The 16,072-nt window shown below is 46.8% G+C and overlaps 1 protein-coding gene across 5 annotated transcripts in view; it reads right to left on the bottom strand.

Annotated features, from left to right (window-relative positions):
- PIAS1 (protein inhibitor of activated STAT 1) overlaps nt 1-16,072 on the bottom strand; it is a 55,514-nt gene that overhangs the window by 26,286 nt on the left and 13,156 nt on the right. For 4 of the 5 annotated variants that reach the window (XM_039722831.1, XM_039722834.1, XM_039722833.1 and 1 more), the window contains exon 2: nt 5,918-6,362. In XM_039722831.1, coding sequence (XP_039578765.1) covers nt 5,918-6,359 — 442 coding nt within the window. In that variant the 5' untranslated portion in view covers nt 6,360-6,362. Of the gene's footprint in view, nt 1-5,917; nt 6,363-10,981; nt 12,304-16,072 lie in introns of those variants that run through there. The other variant, XM_039722832.1, reaches the window with a different exon arrangement.

Below are 16,072 nucleotides of genomic sequence, written 5' to 3'. Positions count from 1 at the left end.
AGAGAAATCCCAAATTCCCACTGCTTTTTGTCCCACCTTGGCCATTCTGCTTCATTCCAGTTACCACAATGGATGCTGCACCCTTGACCTTTCCAAGCACTTCAAAACCACAGGAGGGGAAGCATTTTAGTAAAGACCCAAATCCCTCTTCCCTTGCTGGCACCCCCACAGGTCACAAACACCCTGAGGAAAGGGAAGTGCCAGGGCCACGTTCTCCACCTTGGAACAGGTGAAAAACTGAACCTGGCTCTGCTCAGCTGCTGCATTCATCCCTTCAAATCCACTTCAGATTCTGTTCAACTCACAGTTAATCCTCAGGAGGAACAGGCAGAGCCACCCTGGGGGTGGGAAAGGAAGGGAGTAAAGAGATGTGAAGGAGCTTATTTGAAATTGTGCCTAAAGATATATATGAAAATAGCCTGGAAATACTCCAAGGGCTACAATTAATCCATAAATATTATGGATTTTATAACTCTTTCTGCTATGTTGTATAAACAGAATACAGGAGAGATCAGCTGGAACTGATGTGCAATTGGACAGACATTTATGTGTGATTATTCACTCTGTAAATCACTCATGGGGTGGAGCACTCCTGAAGACCTGCAGGAAGATCAGGGGACACTTCCATGCCAACATTCCACGGCCAAACTCTCCACTCTCCCAAGCACCCCTGTGGATGGATCCCAGCTCTGCTCTCCTGTATCCCTGCATCTCACCTGACCCATCATTTTTCCAGAGGGAAGGAACATCACAGGATCCTCCTTACTCAGATTCAGCCCCTTGATTCCTTCAGACACCTGAATTATGTCCCACAACTCCAATGCTGCTTTCAGGCATCGATATTTTAACTTTTATTGCTAAAAGCACCAAGCCAGCCACTTCAAAGGAGCAGCACAAAGGCAGCACTGCCACATCCCTGTTGGATCCTGGCTCTGGAGAAGTTTTCCTCTCAACAAGAGAGTTTTTTCCTCAGGCACGGGATGGGATTGTTGGGCCAGGGAGAAGGATTTTGTCCCTTGTTTGGCCTAACTCAGGATATTTTATATTCTCTGTAATGCTCTGGAAGCCAAGTGGCTTCCCAGCTCCATTCCAGCTGTGGCTGGAACCATCCATGTCCTGTCAGGGCTGGAACCTTGGGATATCCATGGCCTGGAATCCTGGGACATCCATGTCCTGTCAGGGCCTGGAATCTTTGTCAGGGCCTGAAATCTTGGGATATCCATGGCCTGGAATCTTGGGACATCCATGTACTGTCAGGGCTGGAACCTTGGGACATCCACATCCTAGAATCCTGGGACATCCATGTCCTGAAATCTTGGGACATCCATGGCCTGTCAAGGTCTGGAATCTTTGTCAGGGCCTGAAATCTTGGGACTTCCCTGTCCTGGAACCTTGGGACATCCATGTCCTGTCAAGGCCTGGAATCTTTGTCAGGGCCTGAAATCTTGGGACACCCATGGCCTGTCAAGGCCTGGAATCTATCAGGGCCAGAAATCTTGGGACATCCAGGTTCTGGAATCTTGGGACACTTATGTCCTGTCAGGACCTGGAATCTCAGCACCTCCATGTCCTGGAATCTTGGGGATATCCATATCCTGGAACCTCAGGACATCCACGGCCTGGAACCTCAGTGACCTCAGCTCCACGCATCAGGAGACTGAGCAATCAGCTGAAGAAAACCTGAATAAATCCTTTTCTAAAAGTTACCCAGTAGCTTAAAGCTCCCTCAAAAGAAACTCTCGCCTGTGGAAAGCTCAAGCTGAGGCCCAGCACATGGAAATCCAACTAAAGAACCCCAAATGTGCTGTAATTCCAGCTCAGCCCCAGCACAGAGCCAATATTTCACCCCGTTCTTGCACAATTAAAAGCTGCAGGGCCGGAAGTCAGAGAACTCAAAGCTGAGTTGAGAATTTAGTGTTTTGTTGAACTTCCTCCCACAAAGTACATTTCAAAAAAAAAATAAACACAGCAGACAGTAAAAGCGTGACTTTCATATAAACCATAACAGCAATTGCACAGAGCACGAGATCAGCTCGCTGATAGAGAAAAAGGAGAAATTCTTGCCAAACAAAACTTTCATGGGCTCCAGCCCAGCTTTCTCGTGCACTCAATTGTTTAATTGTTTAATGGCTGTACCTTGAACTACAGGCACCCTCAAGATTTTAGGCAGCTCAGCTGCAAGATCTGGCTCCAGGATCACTCACAGCCACAGGAAAATCCATGGAAGTGCAAGGCAGGAGCTCAAATGCAGGGTGGGAATCAGCCCCCGAGGGGGAAATTCTGCTGCTTACAGAAATCCTGCTAGCAGAGCACAGAAATGAAGGAATTAACCTGAGCCCTCCATCAAGAGTGCCTCACTGGAAGCTCTGATGGAGCTGGAATTCTGCTGCCTCTGAGGGATAATGACTGATCTGTGCCTCTTCCTTCCAGGAGGCTGCAGGTAAAAATTCGCATTTCTCTGGCTCAGATCCAACCTTCAGTGCTGTGTTTGTATCACTGAGAGCCGAAGCACAGCAAATAAACTGCAGGAGGATGATCCTTGTGCCATTTGGATTGATTTTAAAAAGGAGGAGAGCTCACAGCCTCTTTAATCCTTTCAATTGGAAAAAAAAATAAAACAGCTTCATTTCCCTTACAGGTAAGTAAAGACCCCTAAGCCAGTTAAAATGTTTTTTGGAACAACTACACAGCTCCAGCAATTAGGAATGACATTTGCTGTAACAAGAGGCATTTTTAAGATGCTGCTTAACTATCTCATGTCCCTTCCACAATAATCTGGCAAATTCTGGGCCTCCCTGCTCACAGTAAACACATTGCAGCACACAAAAGAGATCTTATCTGTGCGTTAGGAGTTACTTTTAGCAAATGTGCTTAAAAAACAACCAATTAGCAATGTCTGTGCTCTGGGGGCTGGAAATGGGGGAATTAAGAGAGAGCTGCAGCTTCACTTGACAAACAACCTCAATTCTCCTCTTTAGATCCTATTAGGAAAACAAGAGAGAAGCACAGGAATGAGGCAAACATTCCATCAAAGCCAGAGTGGACAGCTTTTCCTCCAAACATAAAAAAAACTTGTAAAAAAATGAAAAATCCCTGCAAACGGTGGTTTAGCAGGGGCAGAGAGCTGCAGGCACACATTTGCAGAACGAGGAGCTTTCCTGGCTGGCTGGGACACAAACCCATCCCATCCCCGTGCTTTCTGCACTTGGCAGCGAGGGTGACTAATAAATGTGGATCAAATTCAACAGCTCCACTGCAAAGGAACAAATGGCTCTTTGTCTCACCCCAGCAGTGTCCGAGGAGCACTGGACGTGGCGCTCAGGGCCTGGGCTGGGGACAAGGTGATGATCAAAGGCTGGGCTCTGGTCTTGGAGGGCTTTTCCAGCCTCAGGGATTCTGGGATTCAGCCCAGCATCCCAGGTTGCTGGTGAGAAGGGCAGGGATGGAGAAGAAATCCCTGCATTCCATGAACCCAGCCCAGCACATCCCTCCGAATCCCAGGCTGGAGCTGCAGTGAAATTTAAGAATTTCTATTTCCTCCTTTTGTTCCTGATGGTACAAATAAGACCAAACAGATTTCATTTCCTTATCTGTTCCTCACACCGGCTGTGTGCTACCCACCCACACGAAATATTTGGGTACAGAATGCCTGCTCAAGTGCCCTGCTGGGCAACTCCCTGCCCTGAGGCTTGCTCAAATTATTGCTTCTTCAACCAACCATCCCTTCTCAAAGGGACAGAAAACTGGAGCAAACCTTCCCAGCTGTGGCCTTGGAACAACCAGGGCCAATCCCTGCACCCAAGGATGTGCTTTGCCCAGTTTTATGTCATTTCAGCAGGGTGTGAAGTTTGAATTACACAAATTCTCTCTCACACACACACATTTTCTTTCCCTTCTGTTTCAAGCAGGCAGAGAATTATTCCAAACCCCACGTCGGGTCATCAGTTCATCCTTGTGGGGGAGGGAACCAGAGGAAATTCAAAAGTCCTTTATCCCTATCCCATGAGTAATCTGGTGGGAAAAAGCAAGCAGGAGATGCTGAAACGCTGGCTAAATTCCAAGTTCTGAGTGGCTGCAGTAAGATCTGCCAGTGGAAAACAAACCAGGGAACCCACACATGGGACACTTGAGGAAACCCACACTGCTGGCAGCACACAGAAGGATGCCCAGACCATCTGGGGCAAACGTTCTACAAATGATTTCAGATTTTGTGCTCAAAGCATCAGTAAATGCATAAATGGAGAAAATGAATCTGAGTCTGAACGGGCTGGGGAGGGGCTGGGATGAATTCCCAGAGGAGCTGTGGCTGCCCTGGATCCCTGGAGTGTCCAAGGGATAGTGGAAGGTGTGGAGATGGGCTTTACAGTCCTTTCCCACCCAAACCATTCCAGAATTTTATGATGGATACTCAAGCTCTCCCCCAGACTCTCAACTCAAAGGCTTTTTAAGAGGATTGCTTCAGACAAACAGAATTCCCACACAAAACAAGCCCCAAACATTCCTGAAGTGAACAGAAAGGGCAGGGATTGTTTCCAAAGGTACCTGCTTGGAATTGCACTTCCATTTTCTTACCCTGACACTCCACAAAGGGGAGAAATATCCCCTTGTCCATCAGCTCCTGAGGCCTGAGAGCTGGCAGGGAGCGAAGGATGATCCCTGCATTTGGGGTGCTCTGTCCCACTCAGCTGACAGCAAAGGGCTCTTCCCACATCCAGGAATAAATAAATAAATGCACGCCATCACTCCTGCACTGGAATGTCTTGTGCAAATTAGAGCCTTATTCGGGAGTATTTCTGATGGAAAGGTGATGAGACACATACTGAGCACCTCGTTAGCTCCAGCACCAGCACTGCCTGCAATGGTTATTCAGCAATTAGGGCTCAGACTAAAGCTAAACACATACAGGGCACCTCTGCAAAGAACACCTGAACCAGAAGATGAAATTACCAAAATCTCGCTGCTTTGCCCTCAATTACAGCAGCTAAAGCAAAAAAAATATACAAACCACTGTGCCAGATCCTTCAGAAATGCACAGACAAGCTCAGCACTCACACATCAGGCCTCCCACATCCCCCAGCCCTCCAGACTGTCACTGGAAAGTACCTGCTCAGCTTTGTTTACAAGGGATTTCTTCTGCAAGGGACTTTTTTTTCTCACTCACCCACCCTCTCTCCCCAGATCTCCTCTCACCAAGCTGCTCCTCCCACCAGCAGGGAATCTTTGCTGGGGTTTCGAGCCAGCAGAAGGTTCCACCACACAGAAACCACCAGGCCTGGTGCATTTTAAGGCAATATTGAGGAGTATTAGAAGTTAACCACGCTGTGAAGGGCCCCGTGGAGCCAGGAAAATCACACATTACATAATGCCCTGGGAGCAGCAGATCCTCCTCAGCAGCCCCACCACAGATTTCTACCTCCACACAAAAATCAGCTGCAAGGAAAGTAGCCACAACTGCAAAAGAACCCTCAACTCAGAAGCTCAGGCTGTAATGGATCCAGCAAATTTCCAGCCTGGCACTCCTTCCCAGCACGGATGAGAACATTCTAGAAGCCTGACAGATTTGGGGGTAGTTCTGTTTACTTTGGGGTTTTTTTTTAATAATGAAACTCTGTGGTTTATAAGAACTACCGAAAGCAGACTGGGTTTTTTTTCCTTTTTTTTTCCTAAGACTTAGTTTGTTTTTTCTCAAAGCCCCCCTTAAAAATAACGGATGTTTAAACCATATTTAGAGGCTCAGCTAAAGCAACTAATGAGTGTTAGGTAAGACGTCTCTCCATGTAGAACAATCTGTTCCAAAACTTACCAAAAATAGCAATTCTCTAAACACTGCTGTGATGCAATATTTAACCCCTTGCTGCAGCAGCAGCTGAATTTGACCATTTCCCCCCAACCCAAGGAGCTCTGCAGCTCTCCTTACCTAGGCTGGTGGGTTTGATCAGCTCATCCAACAAGTCGTAAAAAGGGAGTTTCTGCAGCTTGATGTCGGGGTGCACGGGGTGCAGGGCCGAGGTGAGGTGGGGCAGTTCCAGTTCGTGTTTGGGTCCCAGCAGTGACACGGGGAGCAGGGGGGACGTGGCGGGGTGGCCGTCGTAGCCCAGCTGTGGAATGGTGGAAGGCGACAGCGCGGCCGGCATGGAGCTCGAGTGCACGCTGGGCAGGGACAGGTCTGCCGGGGTCATGATTTTCTGGGGGAACCTTCTCCTATAGAGTTCTTTGATTTTCATCTGGACGGCGGGGCTGCAGCCAGCCTTGAGCAGGTGCAGGGCTTTGGTCAGCAGTTCGTGTTTGCGGCCGTGCTTGTTCCTGCCCGCGTAGCCCAGCAGCACCTGCAGCTCCGACACTCGAAGGCTCATAACCATTTGCTTCAAAGAAACAGAACACAGGGTTAACAGCTGAATTCAGCACCCTCACCAGACACAAAACAAAGGTTTAGTAGGTGACTTTCAGCACCCTCACCAAGGCTCAGAACCATTTGCTTCAAAGAAACAGAACACAGGGTTAACAGGTGAATTCAGCACCCTCACCAGAAACAAAACAGTTAACAGGTGAATTCAGCACCCTCACCAAGGCTCAGAACCATTTGATTCAAAGAAACAAAACAGAGGGCTAACAGGTGAATTCCAGAATCCTCACCAGAAACAAAACAGAGGGTTAACAGGTGAATTCTGCACCCTCACCAAGACTCAGAACCATTTGATTCAGAGAAACTAAAAAGAGAGTTAACAGGTGACTTCAGTACCCTCACCCAAGACTTACAACCATTTGCTTCAGAAAAACAAAACAAAGATTTAACAGGTGACTTGAGCATTCTCACCAGAAATAAAAAAGGGTTAACAGGTGAATTCAGCACCCTCACCAAGGCTCAGAACCATTTGATTCAAAGAAGCAAAACAAAGAATTAACAGGTGACTTCAGCATCCTTGAAGCCCGTTAACCATGAAGTTTTCAAGGCTCTGTGCCACTGCTCTGCCCCCCTGTACAATGCTCACCTATTTAATACAACACTCAGTGTTTATTTTCAAGTCTGCAATGAGAGATTTTTAAAGGCATTTTCATTCTGTGGGCAAAAAGCTGAGAAAAGGACTCAGTGCAAAATAAAGGTTGTAACTCCAATTATTTTTTAATCACTTGCTGAAATCTCTGATGGTACTAATTTTTCCTTGTTCTAGCTGGATGTAAAAGCAGTTGTCCACTGACAATATCCAAACTGTGCCAACCCTTAACTCCAAACAGCACTTCCAAGAGCCTCCCTCAGCTCCTGCCATGCAGCAGAGCTGATCCAAACAGACTGAAGGAAAGGAGATCAACGACATTAAAAGGAGAGTAATAATCCCATTTGAGCCTTGTCACCATTCCTGGGGTAAAGGAAACTTCCTCCCCTTCCACCTCTGCCCTTCTCCCATCAGAGCTGTGTGTCCTGTTTGGATGGGTGAGCTGGGCTTTGCCCTCTGTTAATTAGCATCTTCATTAACAGAGCCATTTAGTGCCTCCCAACAGGACCTGGTGAATCACACTGGTACAACTTGTCACCTGTTTCACTTCTCCAGGAACTGAGAAAAACACTTCCCAAACCAGTGAAACCAGTAATCACCAGTGTGCACCAACTGGGCAGGCAGGAGCCAGAAAATCCACTTCAGGGCCTGGTTTTTATTGGAAAATACATTTCAGTGCTTGACAGGGGCTTGCTGGCCTGAGACACCAGCAGGAATGGTGATATCCCTGCAGAAGTTTGGATTCCCAAGGAATCCTAAAGAAATACAATGCCTAAAACCCATGGATGTGACAGGCTTCTGCAGGAAAGCATGGAACACCCTGAATGTCCTGTGGTCAATCCCAGAAGATCTGATTCCAAACAACACTTGATGGATGGATGGATTTGGGACCAGGGCAGCTAATGCAGCACACGAGGGAGGGCTCTGCAATTTCCCAGCCAGTGGAGGAGGAAGACCCAGACCAGAATTTGCATTTGGAATCTCTGAATTTGACTATAAATGCTCCCATCCTCTCTGGTCCTTCAAATTGTGTAAAGCACTCAGTCTCAAACACTGTTCTGATTTTTTACACATTAATTCTCAAACCTGAAGTGCCAAGATTAGAAAGGTGCTACCCCTGGCTTTAACAAAACCAGCCCAAAACTCCCATCATCTCCTCAGAGCTCCAGCCCCTGCCAGAGATCTTCACTGCCCAGGTGTCCAGGGGGGGTTTTCCCTCCACTGAAACTGCTCCTGGTATTTAAAAGCCCTAAATGAGATGATTCATGCCTTTAATGAGGTTTGCAGCAGCCACACTGAAGTCAAATTTGCCACAAGAATTCTGCTCTGCGGGACCCCAGCTTGGGAACCTCTGCAAATCCTTGCTGCAGCCTTCCACAAACCTGTGATAGAACTGGAACTGCTTGATTTCCCTGAATACCCCAAGAACCTTCTTCACACTGAACTCTGAGACTGTCACAGAGCCACTAATGAGAACAGACGAGGTACTTGGGAAGAAATGAAGATGTCTTAAAAGAATAAGGCATTTCAGCTCCAATCTGAAGTGTTGACAGCTGAAAGGAAAGTGAAACAAATAGATTTGAAACATGGAAAAACACTATTTATAATGCTATACAAACACTTCTTCAGCAGAATGAGTAGTTACAGCTGAAGGGTTTAATGCCATCACCATTAAAAGTCACTCCCTGAACAGGCAGAACCTCTCAGAGCTTCACTCTGTTCTTGTTTGGTGATAAACTCACGGGCTCAGCTCGCCAAGAGCACAAGAGGATTAAGAAATAACTGAGGCAAGGGAGAAGCTCCTGCTCCAGGCTGGATAATTTCCATTTTTAAGGTAAAGGCGAGCTGGAATGAGCACCCAGAGAGCAGGGTCCGTGCTGGAGCCAGACTCAGAGACCAAAACAAACAAAATCCCCACATCTTCCCCACCCGTGCATTCCTCACACAGGAGGACAAGAACAATTTTGTTTGCAGCGTTCAGGGCACTGACAGATCCATCCTCAAAGCCAGCACTAAAGCCTGGTGGGTTTATTGTACTTCCATCAATTACAGATAAATCTTTTATCCCCATCACAGAGAGGCGATGCCTCACGCCATGCCCACCTGGCACAGGGCACTGCCAGGGGAAGGTGTCCCTGGGAAGCCCAGCTGGGAAAAGTCTCCTAAACATCAACAGGAGAATTCCTGTCCCTCCTCCAACCCAGCTGTGGTTTACAGGACCCAACCTGTGGGAAATGGATTTGTAAGAGATAAGAAATGCTGACTTAGAAATGCCATGGAACTGGACAGACATTGCTGAGAGAGAAATGGAACTAGAAACAAGTTTAAAGGATGGCCTTACAAATAAAACTAGATTATTTTAGAGAAATAGAACTTTGAAAGATGCATTGCAGTGGGACTCACAAGAGGTAATTTTAGATGACTGGCTTTAAGGCATTTACAGCATGGTGTGGCTGAAGCTGATAGGCCAAGAAAACTTGTAATGTATTGTAATTAGGAAATAGGCTTCTGATTGTGATGGTGTGAATTATAACATCTGTACTGTCCCTCCCTTCTCGTGAGACTGGAAATGGAATAAAAGTTTTAAAACACCTCTCAGTTGCCCCATCTCTGGGTCAGAACAGGGCATCATCACCTGACACCAGCCCAGCTCCACAGCAGAAATGCAAGCCCTCCCCATGCTCTGATCCACGGGATCCTGACCCTGGGACAGGCAGGCTAACACAGCAGGGAAACTCGAGTGCTGCCAAACACATCAAGAAAATCCACAAAAAAGCCTCAATTTCTCCTGTTTTCTCTGCCACATCTCATCTCAACTCCAAGCCCTTGCTGGCTCAGCTGCAGCAGCAGGGCTGAAAGGCAAAGACACAAAGAGTTTTGCTGCAGGAAATGTTGCTTTTCTTTCCTGCTGCCGGCAGCAGTGGAGCACAAAGATCAGTGGCACCTGCCAGGTACAAACCCCAGCACAAAGACTGCCCCCAAAAAACAAATTACTGCCCCCACCCCTGGCTGCAGAACTGCCAAAATGCTGGGATTTCTCTATCCTAACAGGAATAAAGTAACAAAACAACAACAAAAAGCTGAACGGCAGAGAAATGAAAGGATAGGCACAGCTCCCAAGGACTGGCTGCAGAGAAATCCTGCACGCTGCAATTCCAGGTGTTCACTTGTGGGGATATTCACTCCTGCAAACAGCACTGCAGTGCACAAGGAACTGATGTTGTCTAGCTCTAAAAAGGTCGAGGTTTTGGCACTCAGCTTCAAATGCCAGCAGCAAGCACACGCTGGCATTGTCACTCTGGTACTGAGGGAACACTCAGTGTTCAAAAAGAGGATGAGGATGGTGAGAAACATTTTTCAGAGAGTAAAGGCTGGAAGAAGCTTTCCAGAAATCCAGCTTAGCTGGGGGTGGTGGCACATTTCTGCTCTGCCTGCCTGCAAAGACCTTCGTGGAGCGAGGAAGGGATCTCTGCACACACCTCTGGCATTTCCTGCTCCACAACCCAACCCAAGCACGTGTTCCTGCACCACAACTGCATCACCCATGGATTCCTTATCCCTGCACCCCAACTGCAGCCTTCCCAACCCCTCAGGGGTTTGCTGCCATCCACCAGCCCCACGACTGTCTGTGGGAGGTGCCAAAGAGGCCAGGTTGTTTTCCCACCTCCCTGTGTCCAACCTGGGCCATTTTTCATCCAAAGCACTCGATGCCACTCCTGCTGCTGCAGGAGCATCCCGAATTTCTGTGTGTTGAGGGAACACTCTGCAAGAACCCACCTGGAAACAAGGAGCATTCCACCAAGGAGATTTGGAAAAAAATTCATTTAAATATATGGGAGCAATCCATGGGCAGCACTGATGTCATTCCCCTCGGGCTCTCTTACCCATAGGGATGGGATCTTCTACCCACAGCTCCTTCCCAAAATTATCAGGATATTTTTTTAAAAAGCTATTGAAGATGAAAACTGGTGAAGGTAAGAATCATCTACCTGGATTTTCTCTGCAACAGCAGAGATGAAATTTGGCTTTCCACACAAACCCAGTTGTTCCAGCCAAGGAAAGATTCCCAAACTGAGCTCAAGGAATTCCAGCCCTCAGCACAGCTTAACAGCTCAGAGCATTTCAGGAGCAGCATCTTGTCTCCATGACCTATGGAAGCTGGGAATTAAGCTTAAAAATAAATAACATACAAGTGTTAGTTCCTCTGGATAAGAAATTCCCTGGATAACCTGTGGCTGGTCTCACAGGCACTGATTATTCAGGGAAATAATCTGTGAACCTGAATTATTTCCCCCATTTTTAGAAGGGAGGGACTTGTCTGAGAGGTCAAAACCAGGTAGAAACCCATATTTATTTATATTTTTAATAAGCTGAGCAGGATCCACGGAGTGATGGACACGGCCGAGCATTTTTCACCCATCCAGCAGCACCAAAACTGTCCTCAAAGCAAAATATTCCAATCCAAGTTTGATCCATGTTTTTTTAAAAGGATATTTCTCCAGTTATCAACCCTAGGATCTATCAGGAGAATCCAACGAGTTATTCCTGGATGTTTATGATAAGCAGAAGCAGGGAATAAGCTCCAAAACATATTTAAATTATTTGCCAGCACAACAAGAAGCATTTGGCTTGGGCCCACACCACATTCTGTGCCTGAAGCAATCCAGCAGGTCCTCCCCAGTCCTCCAAGCATTAACCTCAAAAATAAGGGGAGGAAAAAATAGGAATGAAAAGAAAATCACCTCAAACACCAGTGAAAATAGGAATGAAAAGAAAATCACCTCCTCCCCAATCCTCCAAGCATTAACCTCAAAAATAAGGGGGGCAAAAAAATAGGAATTAAAAGAAAATCACCTCAAACCCGAGTGAAAATATGGAAGAGAATGAGTAAAAAGAGAGAAAAAAAGAAATGGGAGATTGTCTATTTATAAACAGCAATTCCAGGCAGTGACGGTAAATTTGTTATTAAAAACACAGTGATTAGCTTTAGTGATCTTTTAGTAATTAAGAGTCATTATGCTAGAAGAGAGCAAGCTCTGCAGCAAATTCCTTCAAAGGGGAAGGACAACACGAATGGAAATTTCCCCCTTATGGAAAAGGAATTCTGTAATCAAAAGACAGGTAAAGGAATGGAAATTGATCTTTTTTTCTGTAATAAAAGCAACGAGGAAGTGTCAGATGAGTATGGAAATGGTTGTGAATGAATCCCAGTAAACTGCAGGCCCAGCTGTAAAAACACAGCTCCTGCAAGCTCTGAGCAGCCTCCTTAACCCCTGAGAGGAATCTTCTGGAAAAGTGACACTCGTGGCACTCCTGGCTTCTTGCACATTCCACATTTGTGAACCTGGCCATTCACAAAGGTAAAAAATCCCCATTTTTAGTAACCCACATCCCCCAACCCCAAACCCCACCTGCAAGGCTCACCCAAGGGAACTCTCAAGGCTGAACTGTGAAAATTGAGCTCGTGCTCCCAAAATTCTGCAGGAGGGAGTGAAGCAAACCCCGGGAAGCTGCAGGGACAGCCTGGGACTTCCTGCCTTTGTCCCAGCCACAGAACAGCCACAGGCTGGAGCCCCTGCAATTCAGAGCAGAGCAGAGCACAGGCACAGAAGAACAAACATAAATATGCAACATCCTGCAGGCTTTAAGGAGGGTTCCATCAGGAAAAGCTCTTTTTTGGCTGCACTGGGACCTGCAAGGTTTTGGGAATGAAGGCAGAGCTGGAGGAGTAAAGGAACAAGGCAGCAGCAGGTACAAATATGATTTTGTTGCACATCCAAGAGGATTGAGGATTTCTGCATCAAAGAAAGCTCTGTTTCCACAGGGTATCAGTGCTCAGAAAGGCCAGGTTGTAATTGCAGGAGCAAACTGAGCAGCTAACAAGAAAAACGGGCTTGAAACAGTAAAAATCAGTCAACAAAACAATGCTGGAAATGCCAAACCAGCCCAGCAGAGCTGCTGCTGGCACCCCCAGAGATCAGGGCTTCCTTAAATGCAGACTGCACTCCTGCTTCTCCCCAGTCATGCATTCCCTGCCAGAGCTGCAGCCAGCAGGTGTTATTTACCTTTGCAGGCTCACAACCAGGAGATTTCCTCGTCAATCCCACGGTGCAAACCTATTTATAGAACCATTGTGACCCTTGAACCAGCCTGGGAGGGAGGATGCTTTTCCAGCTCAACCGTTCTGTGCTTGTGCCGTTTTAAGCTCAGATTCTACAACTTTGAGCTCAGGGCTAACATTAAGAAGCTGGCAGGGAGGAGATCATAAAAACTGCAGCACTTGAGGTGGAAGCTTCTGGGCAGGATCTCCCACCAAAATCCTTCTGTACCAGCCCATGGAAACACAGAGCTTGGAATTCCACAGGTAAATCATCCACAGAATATTCCCCTGGCAAGCACTTCTTCTGGTTTATATCTATTAGGTTGGTAAAACCTGACTATCCCCAAATTCAGTGAGTTTTAGGAAGCTCAGTGATGCTTTTTTCATACCTGAACACCAATAAATTCAGTTTTAGGAAGCTAAGTGATGCTTTTTTCATACCTGAACACCAATAAATCCCCAAATTCAGTTTTAGGAAGCTCAGTGATGCTGTTTCATACCTGAACACCAATAAATGGGAATTCCAGCCTGTGAATTCCAGCCAGAGCTCTCCAGCTAATCCCACGCCAGTGATGTCACTGAGTTCTTTGGGATGTCTGTCACTGCCTGGATCCCAAAAACCCACGGGGATAAAAGTCCCAAAATGATGAGTGACAGGGTATTGGAAAAGCAAACAGAGGCAGCTCCAGCCCCCTGAACTGCTGCTGGGCAAAGGCACAACTTGAATTTTTAACATAATCCCCACCTCTTAATGGTTGTCCTCTGCCTTTGGCAGACGCCTGTGGGATTTTGCTGTGCTCTGGGAGATGGGAAATACCTAAACCTGGCACTTTAGTGCCCTTCTAGACCCCAAATCCAGCCCTTTTCCTGAATTTTTTTCGTCTGACAGGGAGATCCAGCCAAATTGGGTGACCACACACCCCAAATTCAGAGTTTGCCCACTGAACCCTGTGGGGTTTTTGAGAGAACCAGCTACAGTGTGTGACCAAACACCCCAAATTCAGAGTTTGCCCACTGAACCCTGTGGGGTTTTTGGGAGATCCAGCCCAAGTGTGGGACCAAACATCCCAAATTCAGAGTTTGTCCACTGAACCCTGTGGGGTTTTTGAGAGAACCAGCCACAGTGTGTAACCAAACACCCCAAATTCAGAGTTTGCCGAGTGAACCCTGTGGGGTTTTTGGATGGTCCAGCCCAAGTGTGGGACCAAACATCCCAAATTCAGAGTTTGTCCACTGAACCCTGTGGGGTTTTTGAGAGAACCAGCCACAGTGTGTAACCAAACACCCCAAATTCAGAGTTTGCCCACTGAACCCTGTGGGGTTTTTGGATGGTCCAGCCCAAGTGTGTAACCAAACACCCCAAATTCAGAGTTTGCCGAGTGAACCCTGTGGGGTTTTTGTGGGATCCAGCCAAACTGGGCAACCACACACCCCAAATTCAGAGTTTACCCACTGAATTCTGTGGGGTTTTTGGGAGATCCAGCCACAGTGCGTGACCAGAGCCCCAAATTCAGAGTTTGCCCAGTGAACCCTGTGGGGTTTTTGTGTGGTGACAATAAGGACACACCAACCATGCTGGGCAGAGCTGCTGGGGCAGGATTTGCTCCAGCTGTGAGAGAGATTTGTTAGGAGCAGCCTGCCAAGACTTAAGTCATGTCTAAAGCAGGTTTGATTTAAAGCAAGCCCCATTTTATCTTAATCCGTAACGAAAGTTTTACCAGGCCCAGGAGAATTTCCCTGCTAGGTGAAGGATATTATTACTTTTGGTATTAAATAAGGTTGCTGACACTGTGGTAATCTCCATTTTCTTGGAGACTCCAGGTTCTTTTCAGCCATGCTTAAACTTAATTGTCCCTGGTGTTTTTTCTCTTAGCAGCTGGGAATGATTTCCACGCCAGGCAAAGGCAGAAATTCCAGTTTAGGAATTCCTGGATCTGACACTGGAGCCTCTCTGCAGACACACCTGAGGCTGAGGGTGAAGACAATTATTTGGGAGAGGGTCACTGCCAGCCAAATTGACTTTTGCTGAAGAAAATTCTCCACCAAAGCCTTGCTGGCTGACAGAGGGGCAGCTCCCACGGGATGAGGTGCAGTGGAGCCCCAGGCAGATGCAGGCAGATGTGCAAAGAGCTTCCTAAACCCAGTGTCCTCCCAGGATCACAGCTTCTAATCACAATGAAACAGCTGTCAGAGCACTCAGGAGCAGTCTGAAATGCTGTCTGTTTGTGGAAAAAACATGACAGGACCAAGAAGCCACACGGGAGGTCACAAATTCACATTGATTTCCCCTCCCCATGGTTTAAAACAATCAAATATCCACTTTAGAACCCACAATTAACACAAAAGAAATGGTCCCACCAACTCTTGGAGTGATTTGGGATTTCCAGACAGGGTTTTCCTGTCAGACCCCCTTGCAGCCATCCTTTCCCAACCAGATACAAGCTCTGCTCACTTCCTAAATATCTCAAATACCTGCATGGAGCACAGGGAGCTTTTGCAAGTGAATTTGGAGGGAAAGCTGGAGAAGAATGCACCCGGAATTCCATGAATGTACTCCAGGAGCAGCTCCCAGAGCCTCTCAGCAGCAGGACACCCTCAGCAAGACCAACATTCCCACACCCAGGGGTGATGTGTGCTTGTAAACCTCTGTAAATCTAAGCCAGCATTGCTTGCCTTGTGTTTGTCAACTCCAACTTGATTAAAATAAATCTTTGACATAAGAGATGCAGATTGTCCTCCAAGATTTGAAAATATAATCTTATTTCTGTACCTTGCAAAGTGATTTATTCCCCACGTGGCCTAAGTGAAAAATTAGTTATCCACTAAAACTTTGCTATTAATTAGCTCCAAATGAGCTAACACTTCAAGAGATGAGATTATGCACTCAAATATACCCAAACTATCCCTTTTTTCTCCTCGTTTGTCCCATTTTCTAGGATGCAGCACAGGAGACAGACGACATCATCCCTGACTATTATTC

The sequence above is a fragment of the Passer montanus genome, unplaced genomic scaffold (assembly GCF_014805655.1).
Source record: "Passer montanus isolate IOZ18808 unplaced genomic scaffold, ASM1480565v1 scaffold5, whole genome shotgun sequence".
NCBI lineage: Eukaryota > Metazoa > Chordata > Aves > Passeriformes > Passeridae > Passer > Passer montanus.
This window is presented reverse-complemented; position numbering and strand designations above follow the sequence as displayed.